The 20105-nt window shown below is 34.9% G+C and overlaps 2 protein-coding genes across 2 annotated transcripts in view; one reads left to right on the top strand and one right to left on the bottom strand.

Moving 5' to 3' along the window:
* Positions 1-2983, top strand: part of Stx19 (syntaxin 19) — a 9747-nt gene extending 6764 nt beyond the window's left edge. Inside the window, exon 2 of the mRNA XM_010602899.1 lies at positions 2089-2983. Coding sequence (XP_010601201.1) covers positions 2089-2983 — 895 coding nt within the window. The remainder of the gene's footprint in view (positions 1-2088) is intronic.
* The window catches only part of Arl13b (ADP ribosylation factor like GTPase 13B), a 73373-nt gene that overhangs the window by 32180 nt on the left and 21088 nt on the right, over positions 1-20105 (bottom strand). Inside the window, exon 3 of the mRNA XM_010602900.3 lies at positions 19208-19457. Within this exon, the coding sequence (XP_010601202.1) occupies positions 19208-19457 (250 nt within the window). The remainder of the gene's footprint in view (positions 1-19207; positions 19458-20105) is intronic.

Below are 20105 nucleotides of genomic sequence, written 5' to 3'. Positions count from 1 at the left end.
AAAAAAAAAAAAAAAAAAAAAAAAAAAAAAAAAAATAGAGACTGGAAACATTCCAAAATTCAGAGGTAAGAAAGAAGAGAAGCCAGGTGGGAAAGAGCGAAAGAGGTAAGAGGAAAACCAAGAAAAACACTTTTCTATTATTTGTTTCAAGAAATAATGGTGCTAATGTTAAAATCTGTGTTAAACCCTGATAGGTTGAAACCATCAAGTACTATTTATTTTACCTTCAAAAATATATTCTGATCATTCTCATTTATTCTATCTTCATTTTCTCATCCAAGTCTCTCCTGTGAACTGTTTTTCCCACATTGGTACACAGTTTCTTATATAACCAGCTACGACATCTTTTATAAACAAATCATTCCAAGGGCCAGGGATTTAGCTGAGTGGTGTTGTGCCTGCCTTGCCAACACAAGGTCCTGTGTTCAATCCCCAGTACTGGGAAAAAAAAAATCATGCCAATACCCTATGTATCTTTTGTCTTCTACTGAATCTAGAATAAAATCTAAACTCTTGATTTGGCTCACAAGCCCATTGTGATCTGGTCCCTTCCCACCTTTCTGACTTCGTTATTTTAACTTACTCTTCTTGTTATTTTTATATACACAAAAATTAATTTTGTTTTGAAAACATATTTGTCTCATTGCATTACCATGGCTCCCAGTCTCCTATACCCTTGCCTCTTCTGGTTGGCTTCTCAATATTTAGGTAACACAGCTCAAATATCTCCGTATAGACCTTTTCTGACTGTTCTATCAAGACCTAAAATTTATCACTTATCTCTTTAATTCTATATTGTTCATTTCCTTATAGAATGAAAATTCCTCAAACACAGATAGATGTTCTTATATGTATACTGAAGCACTTAGAAGTTTGCATAAAGTAGACATCGATAATTATTTGACTAAATGCCAGGCCTTTAAAATCAAAGGATTATTGTCAGTAGACTGGTTTAATTTTAATCCCAATGCACAGATCTTTTCTATAACATTCTTTGTTGGGTCATCATTCAAGACCACCTTGAACATCTTTGTTGATGCAGCTGATCACCTCATGAAGCATTCATTTCATCCTGGAACAGCTCTTCTACCTTGTAATGTCATCTTTATACTGAATTAAACTCTATATAATTACTACCTACTGTCCTCTGGAGTTATGCCCAGTAAATCTAATTCAATTTGTATATATAGATATTTATATTCCAGAAGATTGTTGCATATATTCCTTACATCTTATTTTTCATTCCTTTCACTGATTTGCCATTTGATAAGGTTTTCCAATCTCAATTTTTTTCAATCTCAGTTTGGAAATTCCCAATTTATGAATTTCTGTCTCAAAGCATGCTTAGAATTTAATGTAGTCCCACCCAAGTATACTCTGAGTACCACAGTTACTATAGCAAGACATCTAAGTCTATTTAGACATTATATTATACCATTACTTGTAAAAGTGTAACTATTTTGATAGGTATAATAAAGTTGATATTAAAAGATCCAATACTTTTGTAGACACTTTTATGAACCCAATAGTACTCCACTGTCTAGATCCAAACATGTTTTCAAACAATTCACTGAAATATTTTACATCTAATTGATTACTTTTAGTACAGTTTTCAATGCTATTACAACCTTTGAAACCCAACTGTTCATTTCAACATACTAAAGATCCCTCCAAATTCCACCCAACCATATATTTAATTAACATGTTTTTTATTACAACATACAAAATCCAAATCATTACTAAAAGTGTCTGTGTAAACATCAAACACTGGGCTGGGGATTTGGCTCAGTGGTTCTGCTGCCTGCCTTGAAAGCGCAAGGGCCAGAATTTGATCCCTGGTACAAAAAAAAAAAAAAAAAACCAAAAAAAAAAACCAAAAAAACAAGTCAAACACTGAGTCCCCATAGCATAACATTAGAGACATTTTTCTTTGATTGTTACTAATATTATATGTGATCCAATGAGCTACTTATAGTCCCACACAGCTCCTCATCTTCAAAACTGAAATATCTAAATCAAACAAACAAGTACTCATGAAAAACACTAAATTTCTCTTAGTTCAATATGATATTTTTTGCTTCTTATCAGGAAAGGGAAGATGAAAGACCGACTTCAAGAATTAAAGCAGAGAACAAAGGAATTAGAACTCTCTAGAGACAGTCACGTGTTGGCTACCGAAACAGAGGAACAAGGGACACATGAGCAACAAGCTGTTATTTATGAAAGAGAGCCTGTTGCCCAGAGACACCTACACGAGATCCAAAAACTACAGGAGACTATTAACAATTTCACAGATGATGTGCAAAAATTTGGACAGCAGCAGAAAAGTCTGGTGGCTTCAATGAGAAGATTTAGTCTACTTAAAAGAGAGTCTAGCATTACAAAGGAGATAAAAACCCAAGCAGAACACATTAACAGAAATCTGGGTGAGTTAGTTAAACAAGTTAAAAAGTCAGAGATTGAAAATGGACCATCCTCAGTGGTGACAAGGATACTTAAATCTCAGCATGCTGCGATGGTCCATCATTTTCAGCAAACCATGTTTATGTACAATGACACAATAACAGCAAAGCAAGACAAATGCAAGACATTTATTTTCCGTCAGCTTGAAGTTGCTGAAAAACAACTGCCTGAAGAAGAAGTAAATGATATGCTTTATCAAGGAAAATGGGAAGTTTTTAATGAGAGCTTACTTACAGAAATAAATATCACAAAAGCACAACTCTCAGAAATTGAACAGAGACATAAAGAACTTGTTAATTTGGAGAACGAAATAAAGGACTTAAGGGATCTTTTTATTCAGATATCTCTTTTAGTAGAAGAACAAGGAGAGAGCCTCAATAATATTGAAATGATAGTGAATAGTACAAAAGATTATGTTAACAATACTAAAGAGAAATTTGGACTAGCTGTAAAATACAAAAGAAGAAATCCATGCAGGGCATTGTGTTGCTGGTGTTGTCCATGTTGCAGCTCAAAATAAAGAAGCTAGTTTAGAAACTTCTCCAGCTTCGGAGTGAAGGATATCCCACATCTCAATTCTTATATTGTGTTTCTTCATTCACACACATTTTATCAGTTAAATCATAAGTTTCTCCTTTAACTAATACCAACGTGAACTGCAGAAACTTCTGATGTTAGGGATATTAGACAAATCTGTATTTAAAGTAAAAATGATATGGCTATCTTCAATTTATGGGCTATTACAATAAGAAGAGGGCCGGGAATGTAGCTCAGTGGCACAGCACCTGCCTGGCTGGCAAGAGCAAGTCCTTGAGTTCTATTTCCAGTACCAAAAAAGAAAAGTGAAAAAAAAAGAAGATGAATGATCTTGAGTTTCTAATCAGGTATTAATTTTCCATCAGCTTGAAGTTGCTGGAAAACAAATGCCTAAAGAAGTAAATGATATGTTTTATCAAGGAAAATGGGAAGTTTTTAATGAGAGCTATTACACATTTCTTGAACTTTCAATACTTTAACAAGATGAATATTCAATTAAATGATGACTGCTTAAGCAATCCATTTCATTCACTTGAGAATATTTTGATAGATAAGAATTACATAAAACAAGATCTCTAAGGATGCTGCAATAAAGCAAAATCAAACCAAAATACACATTAAATCTTTTATTCTCTTGTAGGTAAATTAACTCAGCAGTTAACAAATCCCAGGAAAACTCAACTAAATACTTGAGAATCTAACTGGTAACTTGTAGCTGAATTAAGTCGAAGGCCTAATAATCAACTAAGGCATTGTCTTCTTGAACTTGGAGCCATTCAGGATACTATAATAGATCAATGAATTTGGCAGATAAAAATACAAAGTAATTATGATTTTGAATGTGCTGACATCACTTTTAATAATTTCAGGCACTACAGTATGGGTTGGGGATATAGTTGAATCTATATTCTAGTGGAGAAGGCAGATAATGAATAAGTACAAATATAAGATAATGTTAAGTTACAGGCTGAGACTTAAAATAATGATGATGATATGATACAGAGGCTGTCAGGATGGCTTCATTATGGTGGGAATCAGTGAAGGACTTTCTGAAAGGTAGTATTTAAGTAAAGATATGTATAATGAATACAAATGAGGGTACATTCCAGGCATAAAAAGCAAACAGCACCAGTAAGGAGACCACAAGAAGGTATGACTTCACTAAAGAAAAGTGACAGTATAGTGGGGCATAATTGATAAAACAGTGGGATAAGACATGAGTTTATAAGAAGCCAGCAAGAGCCAGGTGTAAAGCTTCATAAGACATGGAAAAAAGCCTGATTTTAAAGCAAGCATTATCAGTACAAGGCTGTCAAACTGTTTTAGGCCTAAGAGTCAACTTAATAACATTTATGTTTGAGAAAGATCATTCTGTCTACTATGGATAGACAGTCTGTGGGATAGATTATGGGATAGGATGGAGTAGAAGACATGAACATAGAGAAGGAAAATAATTAGAAGGGTTATGTAGTCGTCCAGTAAGAGGTAACTAAAGCCTGAATTAGGATGGTAGTAAAAGTGATAATTCCAGGTCATGGAAACTGTACACAGACAACTGATACTCGAGCACAGGCAGCCTGATTTCTAGAACTACCTCTTAACAGCTATGTACTATATAGTAGGGTTAGAAAAATTAAACTAGCATGTAATTAAGAAGCAAAATCTACAAGATGTTTATTGGATGATAATGCTATTAGAAAAGAGAGATGAAGAAAAGACAGAATTGGCAGTTAGAAGGAAATTCTATTTTGCTCAAGAAAATCTAAAATAAGGCCAGGCATGGTGGTGCACACCTGTAATCCCAGCACTCGGGAGGCTGAGGCAGGAGGATCGCTGTGAGTTCGAGACCAGTCTGAGCTACATAGTGCGTTCCAGGTCAGTTTCAACTACATAGTGAGACCCTGTCTCAAAAAACAACAACAAAAAAAATCTAAAATAATATGTAAGTGTGAATGTCTAAGTGGAAGTTTCTCTGGTCAGCTACTTCAGTAGGAATGCTTAGACTAAGTCAGGACTGGAAATATAAACTTTAGTCATTTGAATAAATAAATGGTATGTAAAGTAAGGCAACTATAGGATGAAGTCATCTAAAAAGTATGTGGATGGAAAAAATTTGAAGTCAGGCCAGGTGTGGGCTCACAATTGTAATCCCAGTATTTGGGATTCTGGGAAAAAAGGATTACTGAGTTCAATGCCAGCCTGGAATACATAGTGAGTTCGAGTTCAAGGCCAGCCTAGAATATATATCAAGACACTGCCTCAAAAAACAAAAACAAAAGCACAGCAGAAAAACTTGAAGTCAGAAAGGGACCTAGGATATTACAAATTTAATAAAGAGACTAAGTGGAATTGACAATAAAGCAGAAGAAAAGCCAAGGAACTCCCAACAATGAATGTAACTGTACTGTATCCCTAGAATGTACCAATAAACTCAATTAAAGAGAGAGAAAAAAAAAACCCAAGGAAGAATACTGTAGTATTAAAGAATACTCTAAAGAAGAAAAAAATTGAGGAAAGAGTTATCCTTAGGTAAAAAATGAGCAGCAAAGTGACAACAGATTTGGCAGCATGGAGATAATTTTTAACTTCAACAAAAGCAGTTTCACAGAACTGTACGAATGAAAGCACACATACAGAATGTTGAAAGAGTATGACATGAAGTACAAGTAATGACAATTCTTTCTAAAAGTCTGAAGAAGGCATTATAAAAAGGAGTCAACATCTGGAGAGAGACATGGAGCAAAAGGATTGCACAATGCTTAAAGAAACATGAGAGCAAATTGTGCTGGTGGGAGTGATTCAGAGAACCTCTTAATATTAGAAAGGGAAAAGATAATATGCAAAAGAACAAAGAGTTATGATATGCATTGCAAATGGAGAAGCTGATATTGGATAGCAGCAGAAATGCATCTTTCATATTATAAGGAGGAAAGGCAGGGTTAGGAGTAAAACCACATAGCTGAATAAATATGGTGGAGGAAAAAAATGAAAGAATATTTCTGAGATAGCTTCTAGTACTTCCTTAAAGTAAAAGTGTGTCTTCAGAACTTTAATGCGAGGTCAGACAGTACAACAATTTAGCTGCTTGCCTGTTGGCATGGGATGTGTAGATGACAGGTGTAATCGAGGTAGTAATTTTCCCATACCTCGGAGGAAATGTGGTAAGGAAGCCTTGAGTACTGGAAAAGGATTGAGTTTGTATATGGTACACTTATGGGTGTGTCTGTGTGCATATGCATTCTAATATAATGTTGATTTCTAAAATATAAAGAAATTGCAGTGCTTTCTACTCTGACAATTTATCAAGAATTACTAGGGGAAAAGTTGTTCCACATACCTCAGCTTCAAATGTTAACAAAACTTTATAAAAAGATAATTTAAAACACAGGACAAACTCCACAGCTAATTCGGTAATGGTTGCTATTATCTATTTTCCTTTTAAATTTTATTCAGAGCTTTACTGATGCTTAGTATTGTTCCTAAATTGCTCATCATGAAAACTGAGAACATTAAACACTATTTAATATTCATTAATATAATTACACTCAGATAGATTTGAAAAAGTTTTTTTAGCATGTTAATTCTATACATAGTGCTTTTATTTTGGGGGGGCTACTAGGGATTGAACTCGGGTCCTTGCACTTGCAAGGCAGGCAGCAGCACCACTGAGCTAAATCCCTGGCCCACATAGTGCTTTTAAATGAAGACTTACATACAGATTAATCACTAAGCAATGTAGCATACACTAATTCACTGCTGTATTTTTAAACCAATTATTATAATCTGAACCTAAACAACAGACACAATATTTAAATATGAATATTTTGTATACAGTATTTTATTTCCATATTGAATAGGTACTACAAGTAGTAATATTTTCTTAATATAACAACCTGAAAGGGAAAAGATACTCTTGAAAGAGTGAAATGTACAATAAATATTAAAAACCTACTAGTTCTGTACATATGAGATGATAAAAATTGTTTATGAGCATTACAGCTCAGATTCATAACAACTGAATTAGGCTGTTTATTCACAAGCCTTATGTAAATTAAGGTCACTTTGAAACCAGTTCTTCTAACTCATCTCCACCTGGATACAGCATACCATCAACAACAGTAATACATAAATCCATAATTACATTTACAGAAAACTAGTAAGACACTGCACTAAAAGCTTTAAATGCATTATTTTTAATTACATAACAACACAGGTATAAAAACTCTTATTTACAACTGGACATATAAAACTCAGAAAGAATAAGTAACCTACCCTAGGCTTGTCTGACCCCAAACTTCACATTTTCTTCTACCCTCGTGGTCCTCACTTTTTTCTATGCATTAAAAGAATCTGAAGAACTTGCTTAAAAAAAAAACACACACACAAACAAGACATCCCTGGCTTCACTCTCAAAAATTTTGAAGCTCTGAGCAGATCTATATGCAAGCAGTCCATGGACATCTTACTGCTGATCATCACTGTCAAGCAAGTTTGTCGTTGTGTTTTTCTGTTTTGTTACAAAATAGAACGTGGTAAGGAGTTGGAGAGTGAGGCAGGGTGTAATTATATTAACAAATATTAAACAGTGTTTAAGCTCCCAATGCTTAAATGTGTTCACCTACACAGTCGACCAGATGAAATGCCTTACTATAAACAACAGTTGCTACAAGAGGAGCTGAATGTGGAACTGAATACTTCACTTTAAGAGACTAAAGGAAGTCTTTAGTAAGAGAGTCTGGAGGTGACTCAATGCTATAAATAAATGAGATTAAAGAAGATGACAGCTTGTAAGGTTGCAATGAAAGAAGACAAATCTTAACTTTATGGACCCTATAAATTCAGTTGAGTATGGGTTTCCAAGGATGGAAGTGGTAAATTAGGAGACTAAAAACTGTAACAATTGAGCCGGGGAGTTGGCTCAGTGGTTCCACTACCTGCCTTGCAAGCGCAAGGGCCTGAGTTTGATCCCCAGTACCAAAATAAAAAAAAAACAACAAACAAAAAAACTGTAAGAATCAACTGATTATATGACATAAGTAGATAACCAAGGGTCTACAGCATTCTAAAAAAAATGACTTAGATTCTCCTATTTATTATTTAAAGGTCTAACTTAACAAAAGTAGATTGAACTCAGTTTCCAATGACAGTATTAGAATAATGTATAAGCTAGTTAATTTTCTTTGGGCACTTATAATAAAGAAAATAATTTTAAAAAATTTGCAAACTGACATTTTTCCAATTACACTCTCTAGAAATAAGATAAGTCAATAAGCATAGGTTGAAGACAAAATTCCATACTGAAAAAGTAATTATAAAGGCTGGTTATTGTTTCTCCTCTCATTAAAACTTGCTTCCACTTGCATAAATTTCTTTTGGAATTGATATTAAGGAAAGAAAAATGCACATACACCCAGAATTGTGTATGATTTCAGAGAGTCCCAAGGGCCATTAATAATGCAAAGCACTCTTTTTTAATTACCTGTGAATTAAACTGCCCCATGCTTAGTGGGACAGGGCTGAGTTTAAATGTGATGAACTACTCCATCTGGTGGAGGGAATTTTAAGGCAGCAGGGCATTCAAACTTTAAGCATTCAAATTGCTTTTAGCCAAATTTACTGTGAGAATCTGGAACAAAAAAGAACAGAAGAGAGAGATGGAAAATTTGTATCTTGGCCAGAAAGGAGGCACATGCAATGGTGCTCTAAAATTCTCCGCCACAATGTACTAATACTAAGGAAAGCCTTCAGTCCTGTTTTCAATAGTCTTCTTTTCATCTGAAACTTCATCAACATAACCTATAATTTCTACATTTCTATTAGCATTCTCATCTCTGACCTCATCTCCAAGAATCACCCATTAAGCTCCTAGGCTTTGTCTAGTCCACTATTTCAAATATTTCCACATTGAGACCAATTCCACATGTTTTTCCATATTGGTAGGTAAAAGTCGTGACCCCCATTTTTAAGCGCCAATTTTCTGTGTTAGCTTTCTGTTACTACAACAAGTATCTGAGACAATCAGCTTATAAACATTTATTTTATTTTGGCTGATTAATTCAATGATTCAAATCCATGAGTGGTTGACCTTGTTGGTTTTAGACCTGTGATGGGGCAGCATGTCATAGTGGGAGCATGTAACAAAGCAGTACTGAGAAGCACAAAGAAAGAGGAAGAAGAAGAGGCTATACTCTCACTATACTCTGGAAGGGCACAAGAGTATAGTGTGCCCCCGAAGACCTCCCATTAGGCCCCTTTCTTAAAGGTTCTGCATCCTCCTAACCGTGCCATGCTAGAGATGTCTTTACCATATGGTCTTTTGGAGATATTAAGAATCGAAAGCTCAGCAGTAACATAATCCATATTTTAGTTAATAAGAGTAGATGCTAAAGTTAGTCTCTATAATTGGTAAAAGGAAAAAAAGGGTTTTTCCTGGTAAACAGGTTAACATAATTACATCAAAAAATGTTTGCATGACATTTATTTTTATTCTCATTAGACAAAATTCAAATAATTTTTCATTGAAATTTTCTTATCAGATATATTTAATAGCCTACAATCTGATTCACATTACTATATACAGCTGAACAAATGGTATGGATAGGAGAAAGGAAAGAAGGAAAATAAAAAATATGAGAAATGGAAAAACATGGAAACAAAGTCTATGTAAATATGTAAGGGTGGAGGGGTTGAAGGGTGGAGAGGGGAATGGAGAAAAAATAAGAACCAAAATACATCATGTAAAGGTACAAGATCCTAATGATGAATGTAACTGTATTATATACCTAAAATGTACCAATAAACTTAATGGAAATAAATAAATTTCCTAACAAAAAGATACAGACTGGCTAAATAGACTACAAAAATAAGCCCATGACCCAGCAACTATATGCTGCCTACAAGGGATTCACTTTATTAGTATATACAGACAAAGATTAACAGTGATGACATGCCAAAAGATACACAACAAAAATGGAAACCAAAAAGCAAGTAGGAATACTTAGGCCCATAAAAGATAAAAAGGACTTTAAATCAAAAACTGTAAAAAGACAAAGAAGATCACAATATAATCACTGAGAGATCAATTCAAGAGAAAAAAATCAATTAATATATATATATTGTGTGCACCCAACATCTGGACATGTAGTTATATAAAGCAAAGATTACTGGGTATCAATAAAATGATAGCTGAGGGCTTCAACATCCTACTTTCATCATTGGACAGATTATCCAAAGCAAAAATCAACAAAGAAACAGAAGAGTTTGTGCTACAGAAAAATAACATCCAACAGGCTTCTAGAGAATATTACATTCAACAGTGGCAGAATTGGGCTTGGGGTTTAGCTCAGTGGTTCCACTGCTTGCCTCACAAGTGCAAGGTCCCAAGTTCGATCCCTAATACCAAAAACAAACAAACAACGGAAGAATATACATCTTCTCATCAGCCACAGAATAATCTCTAAAATAAACTATGTTAGGATACAAAATAAGTGAGCAAATTTAAAAACATTGAAACCACAACACATATCTTCAGTAAATAAAACTGGAAATCAATACCAAAAGCTTTAAAAATTGTACAAATACCTGAAAACTAAATAATTCTCTTAAGTAGCTTCCAGGTCAATTAAGAAATTAAAGAAAAATCTTTTTTTTTTTTTGGTACTGGGCATGGAACTCTGGACCTTGCATTTGGAAAGCAGGAGACAGTACCACTGAGCTAAATCTCCAGCCCAAAAGTTCTTTTATGTAAATAGTAGCACACTATTATTTTTGTACAGCCTTTTTTTTTTTTTTTTTTGGTACCACAGAACAAACTTAGGACCTTGTATTTGAGAGACAGATGGCAGCACCACTAAGGTAAATCCCCAGCTAGAGAAATTTTAAAAAATCTCTTGAAACAAATGAAAACAACATAATAAGACTTGTGGAATTTGGAAAAAGCAGTTCTAAGAGAGAAGTTTCTAGCAGTGACAACATACATAAAAGAAATAGAAAGACTTCAAATACACAGTGTAATGATGTAACTCAAGGAATGAAAAAAGAAATCCCAAACCCAAAATTAGTATAAGAAAATAAATAAAAAAGGTCAGAGCGAAAATAAACAAAATAGAGACCAAAAACTAGAAAACCAAGGAAACAACAGATTTTTTGAATAGATAAATTAGTCTAAGAAAAAAAAAATAGAGAAAATCTGAATAAAGAATTTAGACACAAGGCTCGCCCGACCCACCACGGGAAGATTAGCCATGCCCTCTCCTGCCGGGAGCCACCATCACTCCATAGCCAGGAAAGTAGCCAAGCGGGCGCCCCCTGAACCCCCACAACTCCCCCAACTTCCCCGCTCCTCTGTGCACACTCTCAGATCTCCTGATTGTGCCAGTCTTTGGACCCACTCTGCAGAGGCAGAGGTAGTCATAAAGGGTATTTTTCTGAGTTCCCAACTTTGAACATCTTTAAAGAAAGGGCGTGGAAAAGCTGTAGTAGAACAGCATGGAGTTCAACTGTTCAGAAGGTTGGGGAACTCAATCTGGCCTTGCAGCCTGAGGTCTGTCTGCATCGTGGGGTTCTGCCATTAGCTAGCTGAGATCAGGGGAATTGGTTCTGCACATATTGTATATTATGACAGCAGAGATACAGTTTGAAAGAGGCCCTTCAAATCCTTTTTTTTTTCTTTCTTTTCTTCATTCCATTCAGCAAATTATTTTTCTGTCCTCTTTCCCCAACTCAGTCTCTTGCTCCACCATATTATCCCTCATCTCCCTTTCTGTTTCTGCTCCTGCCTTAACTCAGATTTCTTCTTTTATCATTTTTTCTCTTTCCTTTACATTCTTTTCTTCTGTCATTCTACCTCACACAGGGGTCAGTGGGTTTAAGGGAAAGTGAGCCCCTATTGCTGTTAAGGGGATATATTCTAGTCCTTCTACTTCTACTCTGTCTATCCCTTTCGAATTCAACAGTTTCCTGAATATTGTGTGGTCATTCTGTATCCTCTGGCTTCACTTGAAACCTTCTCTAATTCTTTTACTTATCTACTCCTCTCATACTAGCTCTGTCTGAGCCCCATCCTTAATGGTAAATATACTACATTGAAAAGTTTGTTCACTGCAGACATATTTTAGACTGCTTCTTCATTTCAATTTAATTCTAATGATTTAAGGGTGATAGACTAGTGACCACCACAAGTGGTCAGTTTCCAAGTTGTGCTAGATCATATTGTGTTGCTCATTGTATCAGTTGGGATAAAGGATTGTGGTTGATTTGATGAGCTGTTTTCTCTGATGTTATGAAGATGAGAATGTCTGTGGGTCCTTAGAGACCCAGAAGCTAGGGCGCAAAACTCTATCAGGAAGATTTGGGCAATAACCCAGAGAATAAACCAAGGACAGCCCAACAACAAAAATAAAAATGAGAAAATACTTAAGCAAGACACAAAGACAGACTTCCAGTTCACCAATGGCAAACAGTAGGGCAAATGAGGATAAAAAGGCCAATAGTGAGCCACCAGGACACCCTGAACTCAAAGCACAGGAAGTAACAAAACAGATCAATCAGGCTCTAGAAAAATTCAAAACAGAAATAATTTCCCCAATAACCATAGACATGGTGAGCAAAATGGAAGTCATGATTAAAGACTCTACAACAGAAACTGACAAAAAAATAGATGAGCTCAAGACCACGATAGAAGCCATGAAGGCCCAGCGTAAGAAAGAAATGGAAGGGCCAGGGATTTAGCTCAGTGGTTCGGTGGCCTGCCTTGCAAGCGCAAGGACCCAAGTTCAATCCCCAGTACCAAAAAACAAACAAACAAACAAAAAAAAAAACAGTAGAGGATCATGAGAAACCAATCCAACAACTCCTAGATGATGCAAAGAAGAATAACAGAAGACTGATAGGAATCCATGAAGTAGCAGGAGAAAATACAAATGACTTAAAAAAGCTGTTTGCGGAATTAATGACAGAAAACTTCCCAAACAGAGGGGAAGAATTTGACATTCAGATAAGTGAGGCATATAGGACCCCAACTAGTCACAATCAAAAAGAAAATGCACCTAGACATATAATAATCAAGATCCCAGAAACCCAACAGAAGAACAAAATACTACAAGCAGTAAGAGAAAAGAAACAAATCACATGCAAAGGAAAGCCCATCAGAATCACAGCAGACTTTTCAACACAAACCCTTAGGGCAAGGAGAGCCTGGAGTGAGATATTTCAAGTACTGAAAGAGAACAACCTCCAACCTTGACTGATGTATCCTTCAAAATGCTGTTTCAAAATGGATGGGGAAATAAGATACTTCCACGACAAAGAACACCTGAAAAACTACATGAATACCAAACCAGCACTACAAGCAATTCTAAACAATATCCTAGAAAAAGAATTTAGACACAAACTGGGGATTTAGCTCAATGGTTCTGCCTCCGGCCTTGCGAGCCCAAGGTCCCAAGTCCAACCTAGTACCAAAAAAAAAAAAAAAAAAAAAAAAAATTTGACACAAAAATAAGACAGTACAATTGATACCACAGACATACAAATGTTCATTAGAGATTAGTATGAACAATTACCCAATATAAAGAAGTGGACAAATTTCTGGACACATATAAACCTACCAAGATTATTATGAAGACACAGAAACCATGAAGACATAGAAAACCTGAAAAAATTATTAATAAGTAAAAAGACTGATTCAATAATAAAAAGATTCCCAATAAAAAAAAATCAATAACAGGGCCAAGGATTTAGCTTTGTGGTTCCACCGCCTGCCTCACAAGGACCTGAGTTCGATCCACGGTAAAAAAAAAAAAAAAAAAATCAATAACCAAAGGGCTTGACTGCTTAATTTTACCATACTTATAAATAGCACCACTTCTCAAACTGTTCCTAACTACTTAAATGAAGAAAACCTTTCCAAATGCATTCTAGAAAACCAGGATTACCTTAACAGCAAAACAGACAAGGGAATAACAAAAAAGGCAAAGTAAAGACCATACCCTGATGAATATAGATGTAAGAGAATCTCAATGAAATACTACTAATTTAGACCCAAAATCATACAGAAAATTTAAACTATGATCAAGTGGGATTCATCCTAGAGATATAAAAACACATACAAGGGCCAGGGATTTAACTCAGTGGTTCCTCTGCCTGCTTCGCAAGTGTAAGGTCCTGAGTTAAATTCCCAGTAACAAAAAATAAATAAATAAATATACATACAAATCAATAATACATTTATATATGCATAATAAATATGTTACATATGAAAATTAATAACACAATACATCTACAGAATGAAAGACAAAAGCCTTATTGTGATTTCAATACGTTTTAAATAAAAGCTTTCAAAAAAATTCAACATCACTTCATTAAAAAACAAAACAAAACCAAAAAACTCTCAAAAAACTAAGTACATGTACTGAAGAAATGTACCTCAACACAAAAAAAGGCTATGTAAAACTAACCTTTCCCTAACATCGCACTGAGTGGAGAAAGCTGAAATCACTTCCTCTAAGATCTGGAACAAGATAAGAATATCCATTTTCATCACTCTTATTCCATATACTATTGGGAGTTCTAGTTAAAAGAATAAGGCAAGAGGAAGAAATAAAGGACATTCAAATGACACAAGAAGTGATTAAATTATCCTTGTGTACATATAACATGATCTTACATGTAGAAAAACCTAAAGATCCCATCAAATAAAAAGCAACACAACTGATTTAAAAAAATTCAGTGAAGTTCTAGGATACAAAATCAATGTCAGCAGCTTTTTTGTACTATATAGATAGATAGACAGACAAGTAAGCAAGCAAGCAAGCTGAGAAAAATCAAGAAATCAGTCCCATTCAGAGAGCCCTCCCTCCAAAAGAAAACCTAGCAATAAATTTGACTAAGGAAGTAACTGATTTCTAAAGTGAAAATTACAAAACAATGATGAAAGAAATGGAAGACACAAAACTATCCAGTGTTCATGAATTGGAAGATTTAATACTGTTAAAATGTCCATAGTACCCAAAGTGATCTATAGATCTAATTCAGTCCTTCAAAAGCCAATGACATTCTTCAAAACAATAGGATAAAAGAAAACACTCCTAAAATTTTTATGGAACCAAAAACACCCCAAACAGCCAAAGCAATCCTGACCAAAAAATAACAAAGATGGAAGCTTTATATGCCTGGCTTCAAAAGTTTTTCTTCCCAAAACAGCACGATACTGTCACATAGAAAACCTGAACAGAATACAGAACCCAGAAACCAACCAATATATTTATAACCATCTGATTTTCAACAAAGGTAGCAATAATATATATCAAAGAAAGAAAAGCCTCTTCAACAAACAGTGCTCAGAATAATGATCCATTTGTAGAAAATAGAAACTAGACCTTTCTCACCATATACAAAAATCAACTCAAAATGGATCAGAAATTTAAATGTACAATCTAAAATGATAAAAACCACTGGAAGAAAACAGAAGAAACATTTCAGGACATTATTGTGGGCAAAGATTTTTTGGATATAATCTCAAAGGTAAACACAACATAAGCAAAAAAATGACCAGTGGTGATTGCAACAAACTTAAAAGCTTCTGTATAGCAAAGGAAATCAACAGAGTGAAAAGACAACCCAATGAATGGGAGAAAATATTTGTCAACTATTTATCTGACAAGGGTTTATTTACCAGAATATATAAGAAACTCCAACAACTTACTAGGAAAAAGCTCTAAATAATACAGTTTAAAAATGGGCAACTGAATGGAACATATTTCTTTTCTTTTTTTTTTTTTTTTTTAAGCAGGGTTCCACTTTTTGTTAGGCTAGCCATGCCTGATTTTTAGTTCATTAATTTATGTGTTTTGTTTTGTTTGCTTTTTTGGTTCTGAGACACGGGGTCTCACTATGTAGTTGAGACTGACCTGGAACTCACTATGTAGTCCAGACTGGTCTCCACCTCATAGCGATTCTCCTGCCTCAGCCTCCCGAGTGCTGGGATTATAGGCATGAGCTACCACGCCTGGCCTAATATTTCTAAAAAAGGGATATACAAATGGTCAACAAAAAGTAACAAACTATGGTCTACATCACTAATTGTCAGGGAAATACAAATAAAAACTAAAATGAGATATGATGTATCATATCACCCTAGTTAAAATGGCTATTATTAATGACAAAAAATAACCAACACTATTAAGTAAAACTTCAATATGATCCAGCAATCCCACTACTGAGTATATATCCAAAAAATTGAAATTAGTATTTCAAAGAGATATTGTACACCTATGTTTATTACAGCACTATTCACAATACAGATATGCAATCACCCAAGATGTTCATGGACAGATGAATGGATTAAAAAAAAAGTGTAGTCTTAGTCACTTTCTTCTGTCTGGGACAAAATACCTGACACCTACAATTTAAAGGAGGAGGGGTTTATTTTGTCTCAGTTTCAGACATCTTAGTCATCATATCATCCAATGGCTCCAGGCAGAAGCGTAGAGGAGGAAAGCTGCTCACATTATGATGACAGGAGGTACTGAGAGAAGCAAGGGGCCAGGAATGGAAATATACCCTTCCAGGTCACACAGCCCAGTGACCTGCCTCTTCCAATTAGATCCCAGCTCCTGATGGCAAGTCAGCCATATCACCTCCATGATTCTGTCACCTTCCAAAAGCCCCACTATAAGCACATGAAGCTTTCGGGGGACATCTAGATATAAATCAAAATGTACAGGGAGACATTATTTCATCATAAAAAAATAAAATCCTGTCATTTGTGCCGACGTAAATTTAACTAGAGCACACTGTGTCAAGTAAAATGTCAGGCATAGACCAATACTTATATTTTAAAGCTAAAATGTTGATCTCAAAGAAATAAAGAAAAAACAATGGCTACCTGAGATTGGAAAGAGTATGGCAAAGAAGAAGGAGGGAAGAGCATCATTAATAGATGCAAAGGTGCAGTACTCTGGACAGAAGGATGACTATGGTTCACAACAATCAACTGAATATTTCAAAGTAGGTAGTAGGGAACATTTTGAATGTTCTGAACCCAAAGAAATGATAAATCTCTGAATTGACATATATTCCAGTTACTCTGATCTAATCATTATGCGGTATATGCATGTACTGAAATGTTACACCATGACTCATAGACATGTATAATTACTATATTAAAATTAAAACATACTTAGAAAACTTCCATGAAAAAATTGGTCAAATGGCGAAGCACCCTATATTTCCTAAAAATATTATAATATCAACAATATATTCTGATGTCTTCGTGAGTTCTCACCTACTACAAAATTATATTGGTGAATCAATATCCATAGTTATGTTTGTTTGCTTGTTTGTTTGTTCTACTTAGAAACTCAGTAGCTGAGAGTGATGACAGAACAAAAAGCATATATTTTGCTGACAGTTATGTGACTATTCAGTAGTATTTGTGGTTACTTAACAATTGCATACTGTTGCTCTGGGGCTTTTCTACAGACATCTATATGACCGACTCTCTTACTTCAAAGTGTCATGTGCTAACTAAAGCCTACAATGATTATCTCTTTGTTTGTTTGTTTGTTTGGGTTTTTTTTTTTGAGAAAGGGTCTCCCTATGTAGTTGAGACTGACCTGAAACTCACTATATAGTCCAAGCTGGTCTGGAACTCACAGCGAATCTCCTGCCTCAGCCTCCTGAGTGCTGGGATTACAGGCATGTGCCACCACACCCGGCTACAATGATTATCTTAATTATGAGAGCACTATGTTCTTGTCTTCACCCCACCATATGCTTCCTGATCTCCCTTTATGTGATATACTGTTTTCAACACACTCATCACAATATATGACATGATTTATTAATTTTATTTATTGTGTAATTTTCTCCCTAGAATTTAAGATCCAGAAGTGTAGTTTTTATTCTCAAACACATACCTTTACCACAGTAGGTACTCAAAAAATATGTGTTGAATTTGTATATGCATGAATGAATAAATGCACAAAAGAATAAGAAACAATAAATTAAAGACTATTTGGTTAAACTGGACACACAATTATTTTACCAAGGACTAACAGTCATTAGTGTTTTGTCCTTTAGAAATTACGGACTCTGTTTAACCATTTATAGAGACTAATATAAACTACGGTGTCAACAAAGTTCACTTTTCATATATACCACTATCAAGAATAACTTTAGATTCAATAAAGTGAGAATTGATAATATAACTCAAGTAATTTCTCTAGGTTAAATGTACAAAAGTTTTGAGGAATAAACTTTATCAATAAGTGATGTGATAAAGTTCTGACTTTTATAATTAAAGCTCTCAAACTGTTGCATTTAAAAAACTTCGATTACTACTGAAGACCACTGAGAAACTATACTTATAATTTTTCATCTAATCACATAAACTGGACTTGTAATGAATCACAAGAATAAGGAAAAAGAGACAAGATGGCAAAGGCAAATATTCAGTTAAAGAACAATTTAGAGTAATTGCATATTGTGCCTCATAGTTATAGCGCCATCTTGTGTTTACTATGCCTAAATACTATGAATGCAAAAGTCTATTGTCAGATGTTAAAAACTGTTTAGGCGCTGGGGATTTAGCTCAGTGGTTCTGCCATCTGCTTCATAAGGGCAAGGTCCCGAGTTTGATCCCCAGTACCAAAAAAAAAAAAAGAAAAGAAAACTGTTTAGGCATCAGGACAAAATGATATAATAAATCATTTAAATAATTTTCAAAGACAAATACTCTCCCCCCAAAAAAGAAACACAAAAATGTTATTAAAAGGGGGAAAAATTTTTTAAATATTCTAGAGCTCTGTTCACAGACTATTTCAAAAAGGCAAAATTCACTAAAAATGAAATCAAGCAAAACAGTGTTTATATTTGAATACCCAGGAGATCTAATTATAAAGTTTGTTCATAATAGATCCCCAACTTTTTTTTTTTAATTGGTACCAGAAATTGAACTCAGGACCTTGTGCTTCCCAGTCAGGCAAGGTACCACTGAGCTATATCCGCAGCCCAACCCTCAACTCTTAATCCCTGCAGACAATATTATAAGCAGGCCTTAGTGTATTAGTAATTCATAGTTAATTATATACATTTTATTATACCAGAACATAATTATTTTCACTTAATGAGTATTTTGTAGCAGATAAATTACTTCATTGGCTAATGTCACAGCCTTTAGGTTTACAATAATACATATGTTACTTACACCAATATAGGCTTTCCTGATATCCTAGGATGTCTTAGCACTTCTGACATTGTCTCTTTTGTTTCTTCCATTCTTTCTTCATCACTGGAATCCACAACAAATATTACCCCATAGGACTCTGCATAATAATTCTTCCAAATTCCCCGAATTCTTTTTCCGCCTCCCAAGTCAAAGATGGTGACCTCAAATTTTCCTTGTTTCAGGTCAATTTTGGAAAATCCAATGGTAGGAGCTACATCTTCAGGATGCTCTGTTTCAAATGGCACAAAAGAGACAATCTTTAGACTTTAATACATTAATTTTATAATTTAAATGACATAAAAATTGTTCTCCATCATACTTTAGTACTAAGTGGGATATTTATCACTTGCTTATGCATCAGAAATTATATCCAAGCCTACTCATTAAGGTAGATACTAGAGTTACAGGCAGGAGGGTCAATGAGTTACAGGTCAGCACTGGCAACTTACTAAAATCGGTGTCCAGATTAAAGAAAAAAAAAGAAGATTGAGAATCTAGCTTAGTGGTAGAATACTTGACTACCATATATGAACCCCTGGGTGTGTATAGTACCAGAAAGAAAGAAGGAAGGATGGGAGGGAGGGAGGAAGGAGAGAGAGAGAGAGAGAGAGAGAGAGAGAGAGACAGAGAGACAGAGAGACAGAGAGTAGAGAAGGAAGGAAGGAGAGACAGAGAGGAAGAGAGAGGGAAGGAAAGAGGGAGGGAGGGAAGGAAGAAGGAAGGAAAGAAAAAAGAAGGAAGGCAATAGAAGGAAGGAAGGGAAGGAAGAGAGGGAAGGAGGGAGGGCAAGGCAATTACAGCAGGTGCTATAATGACCACAAGATGGAACACACTGAGAATCTGATTTAAGCAACAATAGTGTACTTACAGAGGAGGT

This window comes from Fukomys damarensis, unplaced genomic scaffold, assembly GCF_012274545.1.
Source record: "Fukomys damarensis isolate Sample0158 unplaced genomic scaffold, DMR_v1.0_HiC HiC_scaffold_24, whole genome shotgun sequence".
Lineage (NCBI taxonomy): Eukaryota > Metazoa > Chordata > Mammalia > Rodentia > Bathyergidae > Fukomys > Fukomys damarensis.
Note: the sequence above shows the minus strand (reverse complement) of the source record. Positions and strands in the feature narration are given on the sequence as shown.